This window comes from Ziziphus jujuba, chromosome 8, assembly GCF_031755915.1.
Source record: "Ziziphus jujuba cultivar Dongzao chromosome 8, ASM3175591v1".
Taxonomy (NCBI): domain Eukaryota; kingdom Viridiplantae; phylum Streptophyta; class Magnoliopsida; order Rosales; family Rhamnaceae; genus Ziziphus; species Ziziphus jujuba.
In genome coordinates this window covers 24,699,276-24,722,019 of record NC_083386.1, presented here as the reverse complement: position 1 = coordinate 24,722,019, position 22,744 = coordinate 24,699,276, and the positions used below count along the sequence as shown (strand labels likewise).

At 33.1% G+C, this 22,744-nt stretch overlaps 1 protein-coding gene across 3 annotated transcripts; it reads right to left on the bottom strand.

Moving 5' to 3' along the window:
- Positions 1 to 8,350: 8,350 nt before the first annotated feature.
- Positions 8,351 to 22,609, bottom strand: LOC107414270 (cleavage and polyadenylation specificity factor subunit 1). 3 transcript variants are annotated; one of them, XM_016022380.4, is made up of 26 exons: positions 21,940 to 22,608; positions 21,642 to 21,788; positions 20,919 to 21,072; positions 20,559 to 20,694; positions 19,563 to 19,708; positions 18,744 to 18,839; positions 18,616 to 18,668; positions 18,134 to 18,265; positions 17,836 to 17,887; positions 17,564 to 17,683; positions 16,860 to 16,994; positions 16,089 to 16,217; positions 15,769 to 15,846; positions 15,398 to 15,538; positions 14,291 to 14,385; positions 13,268 to 13,458; positions 11,927 to 12,714; positions 11,566 to 11,646; positions 11,403 to 11,468; positions 11,227 to 11,304; positions 10,376 to 10,606; positions 10,090 to 10,212; positions 9,755 to 9,931; positions 9,241 to 9,426; positions 8,699 to 9,084; positions 8,351 to 8,612 (listed from the first exon to the last, which is right to left on the bottom strand). In XM_016022380.4, exons 1-26 carry the CDS (start codon positions 22,263 to 22,265, stop codon positions 8,498 to 8,500), a joined length of 4,362 nt encoding a protein of 1,453 aa, XP_015877866.3. In that variant the 5' UTR covers positions 22,266 to 22,608; the 3' UTR covers positions 8,351 to 8,497. The 3 variants fall into 3 exon arrangements, with proteins under 3 accessions (XP_015877866.3, XP_024927413.3, XP_024927414.3); XM_025071645.3 differs by lacking the exon at positions 11,566 to 11,646 and having other exon boundaries at positions 21,940 to 22,609; XM_025071646.3 differs by lacking the exon at positions 21,940 to 22,608 and having other exon boundaries at positions 21,631 to 21,772.
- Positions 22,610 to 22,744: the final 135 nt, after the last annotated feature.

Sequence of the window (22,744 nt, the reverse complement as noted above, 5' to 3'; positions counted from 1 at the left end):
GGGAAGAGAATAAGACAGACAGATAGAGAGAGAGAAAGAGAAAGAGGTCTTTGAGGAAATTGTTTTACCCACTTGCAGTTAGCGCGCGTGGCTATTTTGAAATTAAAGGATTTGCTTGTCTTTTCCTGTTGAAGCTTCAAACGCTTTTAAAAAGAGTGTAGAAGAACCTTTCACTTCAGAGTTAATTCTTGAAATGAAAAAAGAGAGGGAAATAAAAAAATAAAAATAAAAAAAGAAAAAAAGAAAACACTTTTTTCTTAGATGCTATTTTTTTCTAATTAAAATGAAAAGAGGAGGGCCATATCGGTTATTGGCCTTTTCCTTGATTTTTTTTTTTTTTGAATAAAAACATTGATTTGGCACATAAATTGGAATATATATATATATATATATATTTTGTATTGATTATTAATTAAAAATTAAAGTGGTGTGTGTAAGGTACAGGAAGTACGTACTAAGCATAAATTAGAAGCTCCTATTCAAGCTTGTAATGATCTCCACGCCCAAATTTGTTATAATTAGTTACGGAAAAAGTCCATATTCAATGACAATCATACGTGTATATATATATATATATATATTATAAATATGTATGAATTTGTTTATATATTTCCTTCAGATTTATTAATTGTACCGATGTATGTATAAAATGATACTGAGCTAACACCTTTCTTCTTTTTGATTTTGTTAAGTTTAAATTGCAAAAGAACTTTATAATATTAAAAAAATATATACACACACAATCTACTCAATATATATGGTATTTATTAAGAGTTTATAAAACTTCGTAAATATTCAAAAAATTGATCTTTTTTTTTAATTTACATATTTATTTAAGAATTTATTTTTTTAAATTTAAATTATATAAATATATTAATTAATAATATTTTAATATATATTATTTAGTAAATAAATTTTATCAATATTTTGATATATATAGGATTAGTGATCCTATATATCTGCTCAAACCAAAGCACATGTGGGTTTGATAAAAACCAAATCAATTTCCTATCCCAATTAATTAGTTGGCATACTTTTTGAGTCGATTTGACCTCCTTACTAAATTAACCCAACAAAAATAAAAGGTAAGTGAGTATTTTTTTACTTTGTACACAACCTTTTAGATATCATAATAATTAATTAATATAATATAAAATAAATCTTTTCGTTTTCATGATGTACAATCCAAGTTGTTTCATCGGATGCTTATAAACAGTTTAAATATTTTGTAATGTGTATCAAAGGATGTCTAAGTACTTAATTAAAATATATAATAATGAAAAAAAAAGTGTATGTATTTTACATATACGTATAAATTATGAACACATATGCTTCATGTAATTTCCCGAAGTAATTATTAGTTAAGTTGAATAATTATTGTATTGACTTGGTAGAAACTAAATGTGTAAGGCTTTTGAGTAGTGTGGATTCAAAACATCGACATCTCCTAGTCATGAAGTGGGTAAGTGTGACAATGTATAGAATGTTCTTTACGTCATGTTGTTATTATAAATCAAGTTGCAATCAAAGTAGACAATATTTTTCAGTATTTGATGTTTGACCCATCACTTTTCTTTCTCTATCTTATGTGTAGTATGCTTCTGTGGTGTTAATCCAACGGTGAACAACCTTCAACAATTTGCTGTGTTCAAATAATATTCATTGAAAAAAAAAAAAGGCAAAGAGCACTGCATTATGTTTGACCAGGGGATCAAAGGTTGAATCACTTAGTTCTAAAACATGTGGTTGAGATTGATCGAACATATTATTAATAAAGATAGTCACATATATAATATATGGTGGCAGCACAATGTCTAGTATAGAGAGATAATAAAAAGATTGTTTGGGAGGGTAGAAAAAGCGTAGGAAAAAAGAAAAAGAGAAAGATGAAAAAAGGACCACTACTACTAGAGCAGCTTATTAGCTTACTCAATCAGATCACATGGTTAGTGGCAAAGAGTGCTTGTTGGGTTGCTGTGTTTTTAGGGTAATCAAAACATTTTGACATTATTAATTTGTAATATTTAAAATTAATTTGGAGCATGCATGCAATATATATATATATATATATATATTTTTTAAATCTATGTAAATATAATGATATATGTATCCAAAGGTTGTTTTGTTTAAAAAACCTTTTGCCTATGCTTTTGGCTACCAATAGAAAGGCAGTGACGATCTGGCTGTTTACTTGTCGGCGGATGAATAGGCAGCCATGAGCCCATCCTACATCTCCATATCTTGATACCAGTGCATGCTTCTCTCTTTTCTGTCAAAAACAAATAGAGTTTTTTTTTGGTAGTAAATGTCAAAAACAAAGAGGTAGCTAGTTATCCAAGTTGCGCCATTAAATATATGTTTTTCTTCCTACACAATATTAATTTATATGATATACAAAGGGTTACTCAAAAACTTCTCATATAATATTTATATATATGTAATTAATTTTTTATATAATATATAGTTTTAGTAGCCTTTAAAAGCAACCTTTTGAGTATATATGCATATATAGGTTTTGAGGATCGAGTTACTTAAGTCTCTTTAGGGTCCATTTCTTCTTCAAATAGATAAAATAACTACTATTCACTTTTTTATTGTCCAAAAATAAATAAATTAATAAATTAAAAAAAGAAAGAAAGACCAATTCGAGATAAGAATATCTAATTTCTTATAAATATGGAATTTGGGCATAATTAGGAACTAATTATTATCATGGGATTAGAGTAGAAAGCAGTCATATGTTGAATAAGAAGTACTATATATGGTATAGTATGTAGAATACTACAAAATAAGAAATTAATCTAGTAATTCGTAATGTATCCAATAATCTTATTAAAAAATAAGATGAATTTTGTGGAAATATGTAATATACATCCCAGAGGCAACGGGATTTGTAGTGACGGGATTTGTAGTAATTGACTAAGGAGATACAAGAATACTAGTTGCAAAGAAAGAGAGAGATTCAAGAATTGTTGGAAAAGGAAGCCTCCCTCCAGTTGTGTGTGAATGCCTATATTGGTAGGCTCAAATTGAAACAATTGTCACATAGTGAATGGCTAGTTGATGAAATATCTATGCAAATCAGATGAGATACTTTGTTTAAGCAGCTCTATCGTAAATCTGAATAAGATATTGTTGTTAAATTCAAGCAGGATTAATTTAGTTGCTGGTCAAATAGTTAAGCCTATATATATATATATATATATAGTGTGTATTAAGAGAATTCGATGAGTTTGACATGTCTTTTAGTTATGAATGCAATGTACCACATACCGAATCTACAAGCTCGAAGAAGATATTAGATTCTCTACCGACTAAGTAAATTTAGAATCATATATATATATATATATATATATTTAAGCCAACATTTTCGACATATTATAATCTAGCAGCTGTACTTTGTTCTTCCAAAATGATCCTTTGACCTTGAACTAATTATCAATATTATCATGTTTCATGATGGTTATATTGTAAAAAACTTTAAAATAATAAGAAAGTGTTTTGATTAATTAATTACTAATTTAATTCACTTTGCTCTAATGCTTGGAAATTAAATTTGTTTAGGGAAACCTGCTTATATATATACATATACCCTTTTTTAGATCTAAGTATGTGGTTTTAATTAGATTTTTTCAAACAGCTCTATTGAATTTTGAATACAAACCCTACAGTTGATTCTGTTAGATATTTTTATTTGGGGTGTTAAATGTATTAGATCGAGTTAGATTATTTTAAATTGATCAAAAAAAATTTAAAATAGTATAGTTGAATTTATAATTACATTCAAAACGAATGAAAGGTAAAAGTTAATTTGGCCACTAATTAATAATGTTTTTCATGCCATTGACAACTTTGAGTAGAAAGGTCTGGGGTGGTTTGGGATGAAAGCTAGGTTGAAGCGGGGTTTCCAAATCCATAGCAAGTGGCAATTAAATAAAACGAAGGGGATGAAAATTGAAATTGTTAATAATCGAGTGTGTTTCACCATGCGATTCCAAGGGTGGCTACCATAATGCCACCCAAACATACCCGTCACTCTCAATAACAAATTATGAAAATGGCGAGTTTGATGTTGATCAGAAGTCAGAAGTCAGAAATATGCTACGCCATCATTTTCATTATACTTACTATTAAGTTCTATTTTCCATTGTAAAATGGAAATATGTTTTATATGTTAAACAATTAAAAATTATCCCTTTTAATTGATAATTTAATATTAAAAAATTTAATTTGACAAATGATAATTTTTATTATTGAATTTTAACATAAGATGGGAATTATAGTTTTAAGCTATTAAAATCTTATATGTATATAGATTTATTCTTCTCTTAGAATTATTTATATAAATTTAATGAAATATTAAAATTATAAAAAAAAAAATAAATTTTATTTGAACTTGTATCTTTAAATCTGACTTTTAAATTATTTCAAAAATTAAAATAAAAAACATCCTATAGCTTTCCATCAAATCGGTCTTGATGTAAAAATCCCATATATATTTATTTATATATGTGGGTTGGAGGATGATGGCAACATCCATATAAGGGGGTCATCATGGATGATCATCATATATACCACCGCTCTCCAACATACTCTTTCCCACTTCCTCTTCTAAAACGCCCCCCACTATATAAGCTCCTCCAACCATTCAAAGATACACCACTACTTATGAGCCATGACGTGAGCTTCAACTTCTTTTAGAAAAATGTATCATATTAAATATCATGATTACTTACTGTTTGTTACCATACTTAATCATGTCATGATCCATACCAGCATGTAAAATTATGGTCAAACTGGATTAACTCAACACTCTTTTTGACAATTAAGTGAAATTTTTCTGAATTTGAAAATAGATATTAACCTTAAACGCTATTTAATCTGAATGTTAAAACTCTTCTCTTTTTTCTTTTTTTTTCTTTTTTGCTCTGAATCTGAATGTTTAAACTCACTACTACTTAAAGTTCAAACAGATATTGTAACTGTGTGTTTCTTAATTATTTGGAAGAGAATTAATATCTGGTTGTGATGGACTATACAGTACGTGAAAACCTTTTCATCCACACACATGCAGACATGTATATATAAAAATATATATATATATATATATATATGGTTTTGATGGTGTGTAATTCAATCTTTGGAGTTCAATATTTGAAAACCGGTTGGGAAATTTAAGAAGTGGTAGCTCCACTACTTGGTCTTTCGTGGCATTTAAAAAAGAATGAGATTGTTACCACTAGCTACCTTCCACGATTGCCTAGAGGATAAACCCTCTACATATATACAGAACCGATCTGATAGAAAATTACAGAATTTGTTGAAGCTTGAGAATGAAGGAATTGATTGTTGGATTGGTAAAGACTAAAGAGAGCAGTGGAGGTGGAGGACAAAGGAGATAGATGTCATGTCACACTTAATGTACCCACAATTATTATTTATTATTTTCCTCTTCCCTTTGTTACCCTCTGTGCCAATCCCGAGAAAGGGCGGCGTACTTTCTTTTTCCATTGAAACCCTGGGTGTAAAAGCTTGTCGTTTTACACACACCAAAACGAGGAATGGAGAAACGTCATGCTATGAAGAGAAACGACATTGTAGCAAAACAATATAGTTATATTGCAAAGAGTACACCAAACGACGTTGTTGGGTTTGTAGTTAGCAAATATTGAAAACCCATATCAAGGTGTGGGACAAACAAAAAAATCAAAAGGCAATATGGAGAAAGAAAAGAAAATGAAGAAGGTAGATAAACTTGCATATATTGGTGGGACAAGACCCACCACTCAGCCAAAAACGCATCTGGTCCCGGGGTGACACAGAATTGGAAAAGCCGAGTTGACTAAATAAGGAAGAGAATTTCAAAAGTGGCATTTAGATAAAAATAAAAAACAATTAAAATAAATAAAAACGAAAGGCCATGTTTTAATGTCAAACCGCTCACTCATTTTGCTTGGTAGAGACCTACTTGTTAGTGTGTATTACTAGGATCCCACTATCCAATTTCTGCTTTCCCAAATTAATGCCCCTAAAGTGAGTTTTTGTAGCATCACAGTAAATAAAAATATCGCATTTTTTTCTTATTTTATTTCCCTTTTAGAAAAATAAAGAGCACAAAAAAAAAAAGGAGGAGAAGAAGTAGGAGAAAGCCATGGGCTCTGAATGATCAGAAATGAAGGAAAAATGTTGGAGAATTGGTAGACACTCTATAGAGGAAAAGGGTCCCAAACACAGACTTTAGAAACATCCCCTTAAGAACATATATAATGGCATTTTTCTCATTCACTCACTCACTCCCTAACCCTATGGGCATTGGGACAATTTGGACCCCCCGCAAACCCCTCCCAGGTCATAGAGAAATGAACATATAATATGCACGTGTGTCATCATCATTGTAGACCCAATTATTCACTCACTTTGCACGTGCATGGAGACCTCTCTCACACGCGCAAGGCAAAAAAAAAAAAAAAAAAAGGGGGAAAAATGGGAAAATGTAATTTGGATGGTTATGCGTGTGTATTAGCATGTGGGTGTTGTGTAGACTTTTGGTGGTGACTGTAATAATTGAATCACTCTTGGAGATAGACAGTCTACCATGTTTGCTTACACCCAATGTTCACACTTTAACCCACACTCTCTTACAACTTACATGCATTGGATGCACTCTTTTGCTTTCCCTTTTTAGACCCACACAAATATATAATGCAGGACCATTTAGTAAATAATTTTTTTTATGATATGCAGGTTTATTTTGTACTGTTTTTGTTCCTCATCTCATAAAACCTTTCTTACTCTTTTGAGTATTTTTTCTTCGTTATTATAATTTCTTGTTCCTACTAAATAACAAAATTATCAGTTTTACCAACATCCAGTCTCATGGTAACAAGTAACAACTGATAAAGGGCATATGATTCTTCTTCTTCTTCTTCTTCATGTGAACTGTGTTGATAGGAATGTAACAGTTTTTGGATTTTTGAAGTAGTAGTGAATAGTGATGATATTAAAGGTCATACATGGGGACACGTGGGAGTGTTCCACCATTATTTCAGATTCTTCATGCAGGACCATGTTTAATAATTACATTATCTTAAAAAAGTGACACTAATTATATGCCCATCTAAAGTGGGTCTCAAATATTCCCGACGCCGATGCTTCAATACCTACTCCTTAAATTCTAATCACTACTCCTTGCCTGTTTTTAAACTTAGCCCCAAAAAAAAAAAAAAAAAGTTGCTCATTTTATAACTTTTTTACTCCATGCATGGCAAAGCCATTTCATAATTGGGTCTTCCTTAAAAGGTATCTGAAGAAATAGATTTATAGCCAAGCAGTGAATATTTTTCATACTGCCCAAAAAAATTAAAAAAAATAAAAAGGATCTAAATTGCAAAAGAAGAATATGAGTCGCAAACTGACCCACTTAAATCATTCCTCAGCAATACTTTTGAAGCTTTACAAGATATGGTATTCCAGTCTATTCCAGTCATTTCACAACCAATTTATTCAGGTTTTCAGGATTTTAAATTTTTTTCTTGAGCGTTTCTAGGCACCATTTCATTTTCTCTTCTCTTTGTTTTGACTGAATTGACGGACCCATCACTGCAAATGGGACCGACCCTATGATGGCCCATTTTGAGAGGATTTATACAAATTGCTTTCGAGGAATTTTTTTTTGGTGCCTTTTTCCTATTCTTTAATATGCCAGAAGACTACTTTTATTGCTTTTAAATTTCGTAAGGTTTAGTACTCTTATATAGATTCAATACCGACCAGGAATTAGAGTATTTGACACTCATTTGATTCAGATACTGGAACTTGTTCGGTAGGCCATCTGTTCCCTTGGTGTATGTTGCAATCTTACTCAATTGCTACCAATCAGGCTTATCACAAATTCAATGGCAAATTTAATGTAGTTCTTCTTCATTGAATTTGTCATCTTTTTCCGGAACATTGTTGGCTTGTTTCATCATCAATTAAGGGATCTTGAAGAGTCATTATAATAAAATATATTTTTGTCTATATCACTAACAACAATAGAATTTGTCCCCCAGAAAAATAAAACTAACAGCAAAACAATAGACTCAATTTATTAGGAGTAATACCTCTAAAAATCGTCCCAATCCACTAATGATACAATTATGACTGGAAGATTATAAATCGTTTCAATAATATATCAAAACGCTACATATCTGAGAAGGGCAATGAAAAACACGGTCCGTTTTGCATGTCTTAGTTGGATATGGCCTTCTCATTTTTCTTCTCTTTTTGTGGATGATGGACTTTTTTACTAGAATGATCAGCCAAAATATAGAAATTACACAAAAAAATATTATCCAACAAGATTACAGCATACGCTAAAGAGTTCGGAAATTCATTACATTATTTAAAATGTTACAAGTCAGTTGGATTAATTATAAAAAATCAAAAATCAAAATAAAAAAAGGGTTACAACCTACACCTACAATTATAAAATTGTAAATCTTGTAAGGTGCTGCATTCACAAGAAGCTTGTTCCTAGAGAGAGATCGTTTAAGTTTGAAAGAATTTGTGAACGAGTTGTCCCTATCTGATGAGCAATTTCAAGCTGTTCCTCCAACGGAAGCATCTCATAACTGGAAAAATAAAAAGCCATATATACTTAAAACATCGAAAATGGTATTTTCAAGTACCAGGAGTGTACAAGGACAATAAAACTTACTGGCAAAGAAGTTCGCAGTCAACTATGCTGTCAGGACCAGGGCGATGAGCCTTTCCATTTGAGCGGAACTGGCGGAAAGATCTTGGATTTAAACCTGCAACATGTGAAACAGCATCGACAAGTTTTTTCTGCAATGACTGAAGCCTACGGAATGTAAGTTCATCAAGTGGTGCAATACAGCCAACACTTCCATCCAAGGTACCGAAGAGCAATGCAAAGCGATTGGTTTTATCAGAAACTGAAGCTGTCCCTGTTCGATCAGATGTGGTAGAAAGCATTTGCAACCGCAATAACTTAGTTACATGAGCACCAACATGAAATTCAGCCCTTGAAAGAAGTTTCTGCCCTTTCCAACTCTCAGACATCTTTGGCGCATAATAGAATATCTATTTTCCAATCAAACAGTAAGCTAAACAAAAATGAAACATGAAACTACTAGTCCTACAAACTGCATTATTCATCATTCTTCATTTCCCAAGAAAATAAATAAATAGAAATCAGAACGCAAAGGATAATTTACTTTATGTTTTAGAAGAAGTAACCTGTATGTTCTTTCGATTATCTGAAACTACAAGGCTCAACGTACTTCCATCAATCAAAAACTCTGTTGCAAAACAATCAAGGGAGCCAAAATCCTTGGCCAATAAACTGAGTTGAGCACCTTGCTCCTTCCAACTAAGGAAGTATATGCTTTTGTGAATGTCACCAAGTAGGATAAAATTCTTGACCTACAGCAATGTTCACAGGCATTGAATACTTCAGTTGGAAACGAGAAATTTAGTAACCCAAATAAATTCAACAACATGAATTAACTATCAACCAGATCTTGTTTATTATTTTTTTTTAAAAACAAAATAGATAAATAATTCATCTTGTAGTGTATTAGTTTTTAGTTTAGTTTCTTCTACTTTTCTGTACACAATGACTCATAAAATGCTTAGAACACGTCATAAACTCTGGTATAAAAATTCAATCATTTTGGGATTGGAATCCATGCTGACCATAGCAAGAAAAAAAAAATTAAAGAGACAGTAAGAATTGGTAAGTAGCACATACAATATTTAAGCTCACAACATATAATGGTGGAACATCAAAAAAAGCAACAGCATTCAACTCGCCACCAGTCCACTTGTGTAAAATAATTTTAGGACCAGAAGCCATCAACAAATGGCCTTGAAGTGAGGCTAAAGCAGATATAGCACCCTTCAAGTCCTTGGTGTAAACCTCTGAAACCTGAAAATTGAATTGAATGAAAAAATCTTGCAAAATGTGGACATTAGGAAGAATACAAAAAGGAAAATGAATAAAAGTACAATAATAAATCCTGTCAGTAGAAGATCTATCTAATAATCTTACTGGTGAAGAAAATTTTGTACATTCAAATAATTTACCAAGTTTTGTGGATTATTTCCAATTGAGAACAAAAGAACCCGCCCTCTAGCAGCAACATCCTCCCCTTGCACATAAGCAGTCCCAATCGCCAAAAGTGTTTCATTCTCCTTAGTTGTTGTATTCTGCGTATAAAATGAAGAAGACAATGAGATTAAGCAGACCCTGTCTGCCTTTGCTAGTCCTAGTACCTCTCTCCCATAAGAAATTGGGGCAAGAAATGGCTGGAGAAAAAAATAACAAAAATGGAAAAAGCATAAGCCAAAATTACTAGACAGGCAGACTTACAAATAGTGTAACCACTCGCACAGTTAAAGCATTTTCAGAAGTTTGCATTGGAATAGTAGCCTTAGTTTGCCAAGGGCCACCGGATATTTCTGGCTCCAGTATTCTAACCTCAAATTCATCAACAGTATAAGTCCGATGCAGATCATCAGAACTCAAATTATGATTCTCAGCCTGATGGCCAACTTCTTGATCAATCAAAGATGATATAACTTGATTTAGTGGCTTATGAACCTACAGACAACATATTGAAGTGGAATTACTGCTTCTGAGTTGTGCAGTTGTGCAATTACATAAAGTTTCATAAAACAAAGATATGGGTAAGCTATATGTTCAAAAAGAAAGAATAAAAATAAAAATAAAATTTCACACAATGCTTGATACAACTGATTTGTCACTTTTAAAATGCCTAATCATCTAATTGCTTATCATTAAAATAAATAAATACATGTGTGTGTGTGTGTGTGTGTGTGTGTACAGTCACATGCACATGCAGGTGTGCTGACCGCTGATTGGATTAGAGATATTTCATGAGCCTAAAAAGAGCTCAATTGGTATACCGATGAAGAAGGAGAACATATTACAGAGACAGATAATGGAACTTAGTGCTAGGAGAATGCCCATTTAAAAAGTATAGGCATAAAGAGTGATAACAAAATACTGCAAATATAACATTTGCCAAGTTGAACATCAAAAATAAAATATATAACTTCCAAAAGTTAAGGCACCATTGGCATGTGATATACCTACAGCATGCAATCTACACTAACTTGACTTTTGTAACTACAAACAAAGATGTATGTATAATGTTGTATGAAGCATGGATAGAGATTGAAACTTAGATATATACTTACAGGAACTGATACTATTAGCGGATATAAATTCTTCTCAGCAAAGTAAGTGACCTGATGTGGTGTTCCTTTCAGTGGAATCTAATAAAAAATCACAAGTAATCACTGCCAAAATTCTCAAACATTCATTAATTTCATATTGACTAGAGTTGAATGAGAAAGAAGGAAAATATGCTTACCTTTTGCACTGGCCAATAGCTGTCATAACTTGTTATAGATGGTAGTTGGCAAATCTTTAAAATACCCTAGAGAATAAAGAGACATACAGAAAGCATCAGCTAGAACATATGCACCCTGTCCTGCAAATGATGGTCTAAAATTGTAAGCATACTGTTTTCAAACCTGTGATGTAACATATATGAGCCCATGATTGCAGTTCACATTGTGAAGAACAGTGAAGGCAACAATTGAACCATCACATAGCTACGAGAGAGAGAGAGAGAGAGAGAGAGAGAGAGAGAACACCGTAAGATAGAACACTTGCTCATATACAATATTCAAATTAGTGGTTAACAATCAAGAATAATTCTAATGAATTTTGACATCGCCTTATAATAAGTAAACATCTCTCAAGTTCATCATATACGAACTTGAAATTGAACTTGATAAAATATAAAAACCAAAATGCAGTAAATTACTCTAGCATGCTGTCAACCATTGTGTTACAGTTGGGGGGTTGGGGGGAGGACTGTAGATTTCTGACCTGTGGGTGAACACGAAGACGTTCTCTGAATACCATAAACCATGCTGGCCTTGACCCAGAAAGGAATAACCCCTGATAACCAGCGATGTTCTTGAAAATGCTAATCCTTTGGCATGAAGTTGCATTTGGTGTCTCCTCCTTAGCATATGTGTCCAATGCAACACGAACAAATCTCAAATTTCTGAGCCGAGAGGCACTATTATTGCTTAAGCCAGACAAACTCTGAGCAGAAACTGAATCTTCAGTTTTAGAGGCACTCTCTGGACCTTCAAACAGGTAAGCATGGTAACAAAGAATTGTTCCATCGCTCAGTATGCCAAAGAGAAAAGGGCGGCTATGCTGTCCTGACCATCTCTGCATGGCTAACTCAACAATTTTCATATTCTGTACGTTCTCTTTCCTTGCTTGGCCACTCACATCTTCAGAACTTCTGTTCATCAACTTTTGTGGATCCTTAGATTGTTCTTCTACCAATGTATCAAGTAGATTCATCTTTCCAGATATGAATTTCTCCACAGAGAAAACACAGTTAAAATTGGGCACATCATATATTTCAAGGGAACCACTCTCATAACAAACAACGCAATATATATCACCCTGATCATGTAATGAACCGTCAGCACCATCAACAGCCTCGTCAACTCCTGTTGAAAGCCATGCATCGGTACTTGTCTTGCGAAGCCAGGGCTCTGGTCCGTCATCATGGTATAACGTACAGGCAGATATTAATTTCTTTGAGCTCTCAAAGGCAGCAGGAGTGCTTATAGAAACAGTGCAAGAAGAGGGATCTGCAATTCAAAGTTCAAATGAGTTTATCCAAGAACTTCTAGAATGAAACAGGAAATTAAATCTGTACCCAAAACAGATATAAATGAGAAATCAAAGCATGTCTAACAAGAGTATGTAACATAAGAAAATGTAAATATATCAGCAAAAATGCGGATAGAGCTAGGCAAAAAAAAAAAAAACGAAACTGATTAACTTAGTCAATCAAAGCTCATCGAGGCAATTTTGTCAGCTTAAAAAAAAGTTGCTTGAATAGCTCTTGGTATTTAAACGAGGAACCCAATTAAACTTGGGTTGGTACCAGGCTAGGATATCAAAGAGTTTATTACAAATTTCTTAACATTTTTCTAAAATTAAAATAGTCCAAAGGAGAATCACATGGTTGCAATCAAAAAGATTTAATGCACATACTTACATACGTAGATATACATATATATATATATATATATATATGAAACACACACACATACACCCAAAAAAAAAAGAAAAAAAATGCTACCACATATATGAGCATAAAGCCCAAATAACAATGTTAACATAAGTGACATAACATACCTCCAATAAGGAGCCTAATACTTCCATCAGTCATTCTCAATACCACATATGGATCAGCAATAGAAACTGACAGCACAGTGGCACTCTCAGAACCAGATTCAGAGTTTGCAGCTACGATGCTCAAATCCTGAGTCATAAAAGAACCATCTAGAATTCGTGCACCACGTTCATAGACCTGCACAACTCGACGCCTTTAAGAAAGAAAAAAGGTGAATACATAAGTACGAAGCATAAAGTACAGACTTGGTCCATTCTAATATCAATTCAGATAGTAAAATACACAAATACAATTACCATCAACAAAGCAGGAGTATACCCACCAACAATAAAAAGGTTGTCAACACGAGAACACACTCAACACCCCACCCCTCATCCTTATCAACCAAACACAAAGAATGCATAATAGCAAATGCAGGAAGCAGAAACTTAATCATGCGTAGGAAAAATAGCAAGTCAAACAACAAAAGAGTACAAAGCCAGCCAAGAAATGATCAAATAAATTCCAGACACTTATGCTAAAACCATAATATGATACACAATGAACTAATAATTCGGCGAACTGATGGAAATTTCCATTCTATTGGAACATGATGCTCAAAAAAATAATAAGCAACAAAGTAACACATCATGTGAACTAAACCAGAAGGAAACTTCAATTGACATAGAACAATCAATAAACAGATAGTCATTATCATCACATGAGAATTTAATACTCAAAATAGAGGGCAGCAAACTTATAAAATCAAAAAGATCAAAGGTAGATAATGACAAGAAAATTAAAATTACAAAAAAGTTAATAACAATAATAATAATAATAATGATTAATAAATAAATATAAATATCTAACATCATATTTTTCTGCTTGTATAGAATCTATATGCATCACAAAACAAAATGACCAGCTTAACTACAGAAACACAACGGAAAGAAATCAGTAATTCCTATAGGAACTAAATTACAAAAGAAGACAAACTACAGGCTACACAAAAGAAATGTAACAAACAACTCAAAAGAGACACTCACCTTCCAAATAGATTCCCTGCTGCAATTGTTCTTCCTTGAACATAATAGTCAACACTTTCAGTAACTTCAGTCAAAAGATCTGCAGTTTCAAGTACCTATCCAATGAAGAACAAAAGAATCATTTCCCTGAATAGAATAAATTGCATTGACATAGACAAAGAAAAACTTGAACTTTCCTTGAAAAGCATTGTCAACTCAAAAAGGAAAATTCCTAGAAAAAACAGTCAAAATAAAAGGAAAAACAACTTCATAATCTGAAATAATGAATTCAAGAACACTAAGTTGCTGACAGAGAGAACTCAACACGCACAGGAAATATTATGCAAAAAAATTGCATGACTAAATGCTATATTATGTGTTTGAAGAGATAAATATAGCACAAGCATGAAGAATACAACTACTTATAGCCTAAAAAACAAGTTAAACCTCTATAACCCATTGTTAAGTAGTAATATCCTAATTAACTTACCAAGATCAAATCAATGCAAAATTCAATTTCCATGACTCTCATATCAAATGTGAATGCCATATTAGATGAGAACCACAAAGAAGATCTTGAACCATTTCCACAAAAAATAAATAAATAAATAAACAAACCGTGCTAGTTGCCAAAATGGACATGTGGAAAAACAGATGAGAAAGAGTCAGAGAGATAGATTTCAATAGAGATGCTAAAAAAAAATGGCTGATAGCCAAAATAACTAGCCGCTCAGACTTCACAGCACCACATATTATGCCAACAAAGAACAAGCAAGACAATAAGCCATTAACAATCTAAAACAAATAAACTTCAAAAATCAAAATAAAAATAAAAAATAATAATAAATAAAAAAATAAAAAGACTACCCAACCCATTAGGATAGCCCCATCCTCACCAGTCTAGTAAACCCCTCACTGTTCTCCCTATCCACCATTCCCCTCCAAAAGGTATTCCTCTCTAATGTGCGCATTTTATCAAACTATGGCTCACATTTTAAAAAATGAAGCGCACTCATTTCCTGCCTTGAACTATCGTAATTGCATCAAGGGAAGAAAAAAATCCATCACAATGAGATTCTATGAACAAGACATACTTCAACTATCATCTCGATTAAGGAATCCAATTACCATTGTACGAGCCTCTAAACTTATAATTAGATATGCATGGTACTCATCATCAGCTGCAGCACTTTTTGCGGAGTCAACATTATGACCACGTGTACTTTTGTGGTAAACTGTCCAAATTCCTTTGCAACCTGGTAATTCAACCTGCAAAGTTGAAAGTGAATAAGTTTTCTTAAGAAAAGGAAGGTCCGGAATGCACAAAAGTATGCTATTTGGAAACAAGATTATGGTATAGGTATAAGCACAGGATGCGACGTAAAATGAATTGAGACATAACTTAACATGAAATACTTATACCAGCAGAATGACATATAGACTTGGAAGAACTCAAATTATCTCCAATTAGAATTCAATAGGACTACAGTTTCACAGACCTCAGTAATCATTTCTGGCCGAATTGACTGACGAAGAACACAGAGGGCACCATTTTTTCCATGACCAGAGCAGCAAACCTGAAAATTTACCCCAAAAAAAAGGCAGCAAAATAAACTCATTAAAATTAATTATTACATATTTTCATCAATAAAAAAGTAGAATTTATTTTTTCAAAAAAAAAATTGTCCTAGAAGATTGCATCAAAACAACCTAGGTCAAAATTGCTAAGTGGCAGAGATATTCACAAACTAAATATGCAAAGTTTCTACGCTAGAGTAATCATGCAAGGTAGAACATGGAGTAACCTGACAACACTAACCAGTTCATAGTTACTCTGTTTGGCAATTCCAGTCGCATTTGTATCTGCATTAACCCTCAAACCATAGGAAAAGTCCTTTATAGGACCAACATTGATCAATGAATCCCTTACTGCAAATGAGAAAGACTTCTGCATGCATATGATCATTAAAGTGATGTTAAATATAGTATATAAATCACAAAAATACACTTTGACAATAATAACTTTTTTCCATGCCAATGCTATATTAAAATCAAAATAAAGAACTTTGCAACATAAAAAGTAGCAACTTCCTTACCAATCGCACAACAGATTTTGTCACACATCACATTCGATTTCCAGAAATTTAAAGGAGACCATTACATGAAATTGAAACAAGAAATAAACAAGCTAGTATGGAACATCAAGGAAGTAGTTATGACAACAACCATGCATAACAATAAACATATTTAGCATATTTCAGAAGCAAAAGGCCTATCTCAAATACATAAGTTAGAAAAACCAGAGATGGACACAGATATAACCACATAAATTTTCTGGCTCTGAGTTCCATGGAAAATAATGGCTACTGTTGAGTTCTTTCTTATAGACACTGATTTAAGGCCCCAGAATTTGGTCCTTTGTTAGATGATTGAGAGGTTGGGTACTATAGGTACTTTTAGTTTTAGTTGCCCTTCTTATACTTATAGTGATCATCACTCCCTCTCTTACTATTTTTACAGAAAAGTCTCCAATTTCAACAATTTCTGCAGAAAAATACTACGAGAAGGTATTCCCAAAATGATTAAGAACCTGTGCCGATTCTGTGTTATTTGGAGCAGAACCATACAAGGAGAGCTCCTCACCACTAGCCATATCTTGTGATGCATCAGAAGATAATCTCCGCAGTCGCTTTGCTGAAGGAGCATCTCCTTCAATATCTCCAACCTGTAAAATTGAAATCAGCAACAATCAATAAAGTTTCGTGCTATATACTTCCAAAAATTACTGGAAGTCAAAAACAAAAAAGTTATTCCAAAAATCCAACTGTACTTTCAAATTTGTGTTAATAGAAGCAATAAAATTTGTTTAGCAGTTAATCTATAAGTAAACTCCAAGATTCAAATTTCAACAGCAAAAAACACTAAATTTGAATAAGTAAGCCATACAGTTGGAGAAAGCACAAGCATATCTCTTCAATTTTATTGAAAAACATAGAAAACTAAATAAACATTCAACAAACGATTAAAAAAACAAACAAACAAAGTTTCTACAATGAAAGTAAAATTTTGGTCAAATCAAGAATTCAAAAAATTTTAGTTGGAAATGCATTACCATGTAAATTTTTGAGTCCAAGAATTCAGAGGTATGGTCTAAATCAACTAAACATCAAATAAAAACCCAATCCAATGAAAATAAACTAGAGTTTAGAAAGAATTCCATCTCTGAGAAACAACATTTATTTACACCTTTTGCAACTAAATGACAAAGTGAAGTTGATGACTTCCAAAACAAACCTCATCCTTTAGAGCAGATGACATTATTGAGGACCCAACTCCACAAGTAAACTGCACAAGCAAACTATCGCCCAATCTACTTCCAAGAAAAAATAATGAATTCCCAATTGTTGTGATGCCCTACATAAACAAAAACCAAACAAATAGAAAACAGAGAAGATTGTCAGACACAAGTACAATTCAGCATTGGCAGTACGGTTAGGAAATTTAAAGGACCACAATATACAAAACTAAAAGTATGTCAGCATGAAATTCTGAGATCCATGACTAACCGATGTGAGCACTGAAGCTTTAGACTTAGAAAGGTCAAGTCTCTGCACAACCCTGCAGATTGTATTAGTAGGATAATTATTTCATAGTATACTAATATTGCATAACCTAGATGAACAAATAGAGGAATATAGCTGAAAGTCTCAAACAGGTGAATACATCTATATATAATCCAAAAATATGCGCGAACTTGTAACTTTCATCTACTTCAACTCATAAAATCAATGATAAAACAACATTAGCACAAACAACAGCAAAAAAGTAACTTTCACCAACTTCAGGTAAGATGGAATCAGTTACCTTCCATCATAAACAATGGTCAGCAATAATAGCTCCCCAGTCTTTGTTGACAGCAAGGCTACGTCATTTAACAGCCAAGTTGCATTGGCAGCATCAAGCTCCACATTGAAAGAGGATCTTGGCATCTCTTGACTGAATGAAACAGATACATGAAATCATGAGTATGAACTGACTGGACTATCAACTCAACTAGGTGGTTAAAAATATTTACCATGGATAAAACAAACCACTAAAAAATAAAAATGATACAGCTCCAACAAAGGAGAGGGGGCAGAAATAATCCCTATCCTATAAAATCTGTGTTCTACCTAGGTTTTTAACCAATAAAGGTAGTGATTAACACATGAACTTTTGAAGATCATAAGGAAATAAAATTACAATACATAAAGATGATATATTAGATCAGAAGTGATTAAAAACAGCAAAAAGCTCCTCTATGTTAGTTTCTGCGAGAGAGAGAGAGAGAGAGAGAGAGATTTGACCTGCTATCAACAGAAACAGCAAAGTTGTTCAAAGCCAAAGCACATGAAGTTGACTGCATAAAGCAGGAATATGTCCATCAGAACGAGTAGTAAGTATTAATAAATCACTCTTCATTTTCTTTGTTTACCTGGCTATGATAATGAATAGAATTTGCACCAATTACAAGCACACCACCAATTGGTGAAGGAACAGCAAGAAGCTTGTAAGCATCATGTGGGAGATTCTGACAAAAAAAAAAATTTGAAGGTAGGAAAGTCATTACAAATATCAGCAATATTGACAACTTTCTTGGTCATGCAACTCTTAAGAAGCTTTACACTAACTTCGATGCTTACGCAGAACAATGCAGATTTTCAGAAAACAGATGTCTTTTTACAAGGATTGTCAAAGCATATAAATTATTTTATATTTTAATTCTTGGATGATTACTATACATTTATTACATAGACCAAATTGATATACATTTATTACATAGACCAAATTGATCTTTAACATTTGCAATAACCCCCAATTACCATACCCCTGCAGACAAAAAAGTATAGAGAGAGCAAAAGCCATACACTAATTTATAATATTAGAAATGGAAATACTGGCTTTATCTATAACTTGAGCAAAGAGAAAACATTCAATTAACACGCAACTGAAGACAGAAAGCATAGTGACCACCATAAAGCTTTTTGGCTCAGGATTCCTTTTAAGTATTATAAACATTAAATTTAAATTTATATATGAATCATATGATCATAAGTCCCAAAGATCTAATATAGAAAAATTGTAGACATTATCAGTGACTTGAACTCTTTACCACAAAGTTCTCTACATCAAATGGTTTCATTCAAACTCAAAATGCCTTTCCCAGTGGCTAAATTAATCAAATAAACGAAGTAAATTATCAAGGGATACCGTAAAATTAACTTTTCAACAAGAACATGTAGTCATCACTTACAGCAGCTGACCAAATGAGAGGATGTTGCTTCAAAGTTGTACTAATACTAAGTGCTGACACCATACAAGTATGGTGCTTCCATGCGACACGCCCAGCCCAAGTAAGCTCCCTCTCGTGAAGGATAACCATCACAGGCTCAATATAACCTAAATGATATATGTACAAAGTAGCAACAATTAAAACAATAAAACCATACAGAGTGACCCAAATGCAACAGAAATTTGTAAAGTAATACTTTCATGTCTAATATAGAACAACTAATGCAAATTCAATCACTCTACTCAGAGATACTCATTATTTTTTATTTTCAAAAGCAAAAAATTGCATACAAGTCCAATCGAGAAAGTAGAAACACATAATGTTTGCTAGTTCAGACAGGCAAAGAATCCCCTTTATGTGATCAACCAGATTTTTATCAGAAAGCCCAAAGAACAAAAGACATAGGAGCTGGCGACAAGGATGCTAATGTTATTGTGGCCAGAATAGGCTAATACTCAATGCTTTGCAATTTGTGAAACTCAGAAATATATATTTAACTTGCCCAAGGTATAATATGTGCCCCATAAATAAATTATCCCCATATGTTTTCTTTCTCATTAAAATGGAATTACAGTAAGCAAACAATCATAAACATTTCTACATGCCCAAAATCAATTGCTTTACTATAATTTTGCTCCTAATTTTAAAATCCAGTACCAAGTATGTGCTATGTCAATGCCGCTTACCATTAACACCATCCATCGTAAAGAATCCTCTCACAACACCATCCATCATAAAGAATTTTCTTCCAAACTTGAATTTCAGCATAATTCAAAGGTACTATCAACCCATATCACACACAGACACACATTCTGCACATAGATTATCTCTCAATAACCCTAGTATTTTTCTCTCGATAACCTAGTATACCTCAGTAACAGTTGAACATAATATACAAGTCCTTGCTATCTCAAAATTTCAAATAAAAATATAAAACTGTTCAAGGATAACACTCACCATGTACAAAAATAAAGTCTTTTATATGCTTCATATCCAAATCTCGCAGATTAATTATGTAAGAGGACTCGATGTGAGCAGAAACTGCACCTCCAGAACTACTTGTATCCTCATCCACAACCAAACCAGAACCAGCCTGACAACCAGAAGTTGAAATGGTTATGATGATTTAAAAAAATAAAAAATAAAAAAAAAAAAAGAGAGAGAGAGAAAGAAAACAAGATGATACCAATAATCTGAAGCTATACATACTATTTCAAATAAGATGCCATAATACCTCTGGAATTATAATGTTACAAATTTAAGTGGATGAACATCTGGAATTATAATGTTACAAATTTAAGTGGATGAAGATTATACCTGAGCTGCCTTGAGTATTATCATTTGAAAATCATAAACAAGAACACCTCCACATCTTCCCTGAGGATCAACCTTTACCAATGGACCTCTTGCAAACGATTCTCTACCTCGTTTCAAGTGTAGCCACTTTGGACCCTCAAAACAGTGCATAGAGCTGAAATATAGCATCAATGGGTAAATATCATCTTTCAACATGTAATGAGGAAATAACTAGAAGAAACAAATATAAAGCTCATCTTAAACCATCATGTCTCAATTCTCACGCATCTTTGAGCAAGAAGTGACAAAAATTCCAGTCAAACTAAACAAAGTTATAATAATGATAATAATAATAATAATTAGGGAACACTCGTGGTACACGAGCATTATGCTGCTTCAATACATAATGAAAACCAAGTTAAAGCTGACATGTTAAATACTGGAAGAGGATATGCATAACTAACAGGAACACTTTAGAAATGTTCGACCCATTAAATTCTAAGAGAATTGTAAAAATTACGACCCCTGAATTCACATTTCCAAGTGTGAAACTATGTTGTTCAAGAGTGGGTTTTTTTTTTTTTCTCAATTAGAAAATAAAACAAAATAAAAATAAAATAAAAATGGTTGTTACATGATACAATAATTAAACGTTTTGAGGAGAAATAAATGCAGACAAAAGAGAGCGCAGCAATAAAGAAAGACAATATGTTTATTTATTTCCCAATATCACCTTTTGCCCACCTTGTACGAAGTCCATGGGTTGAATCATCAAAATCTAAAACCGATATTTTTGCATCTTGAAATGACAAGATAATAGAATCTCTTCTCCTAGAACTTTCACCGCCTCCAGTAGATAGCACTGCCATTGTTTCCACATTACCGTGCAATCTACAAAAACAGAACGAAAAAGAAATTGAAAAGTCTGATAAAATCCATAGAATACATCTGAAACTAACTTTGAAGGGCACATATAAAACCTGTAAATAAAGAGTCCTATCACTATAATTATAAAGAGCTAGGGCTTTAACTAAGGCAGGACCTGTAATGGCAAACGAGTTCCAAGGACGCCCCAGAGAGGCCGTCCATGACTCCACCACGTCTGGATTCTCCTGAAGCCCTAGAACTTCTGTTGCTCTCTTCCTGAATTCTGACAACGTAGACTTCGAGGACATTGCCGGCGGTGACGACGAGGTTGGGAATGGGACCGATTTCGCGGCGGGAGGCGGACCAGTCGGAATCGAGGTCGTCGTTCTGAATGGGAGGGATTCGAGGGACGAAATCGGCACGTGAGTGGGTGATGAAACCGGAGGCGCAGTTCTCGATGCCCGTCGGCCAGTGCATCATCTTGAAGGCCGCGAAGCTCATTTTTTTTATTGGGCAGAATATACTCTTCAATGCCCCAGTACTAGTTTACTAATAGGGTTTCAAATTTGACAATTGTGAGAGACAAAACTGACAGTCTTTAGAGGTTGTTGTAAAGGTGAGAGAAGAGGTTAGGGTTTTAGAATTCGAAGCGTGTGAAAGTGAGAGAGAAGTAGAACATAAACCTAAAACACTCTCGGACTGTGTGAGAGCGATGTATGAATTCTGATTCTATGTTTGGCGGAAGGATATTTGGTACTAACTTCAAAAGAACCCGAGCCGGTGGTGATGGAGGCTGCTGTTTTTGGAGTCGCTCTTTACGTTCTCTTTTTTTTTTTTTTTTTTTTTTGAAAAAAAATAGAATAAACAGTCTCCTAGGTCGGAACTAATTCCAACGGTAAAATTTTCAATTTGTCTGATCAAATATTTTCTTTTCATTAGTCATTTATTACTGATAATTATTTACCAAAAAAAATATATTA

What these genes read in the sequence shown, in the direction of transcription:
- LOC107414270 (XM_016022380.4), bottom strand. Translation starts at nt 22,265, where the DNA reads ATGAGCTTCGCGGCCTTCAAGATGATGCACTGGCCGACGGGCATCGAG. An exon ending in ATGTTGTGAGCTTAAATATT is followed by an intron (nt 9,427 to 9,754) that starts GTATGTGCTACT and finishes ACATTGCTGTAG; the next exon opens with GTCAAGAATTTTATCCTACT. An exon ending in GACTGCGAACTTCTTTGCCA is followed by an intron (nt 8,613 to 8,698) that starts GTAAGTTTTATT and finishes TTATTTTTCCAG; the next exon opens with TTATGAGATGCTTCCGTTGG.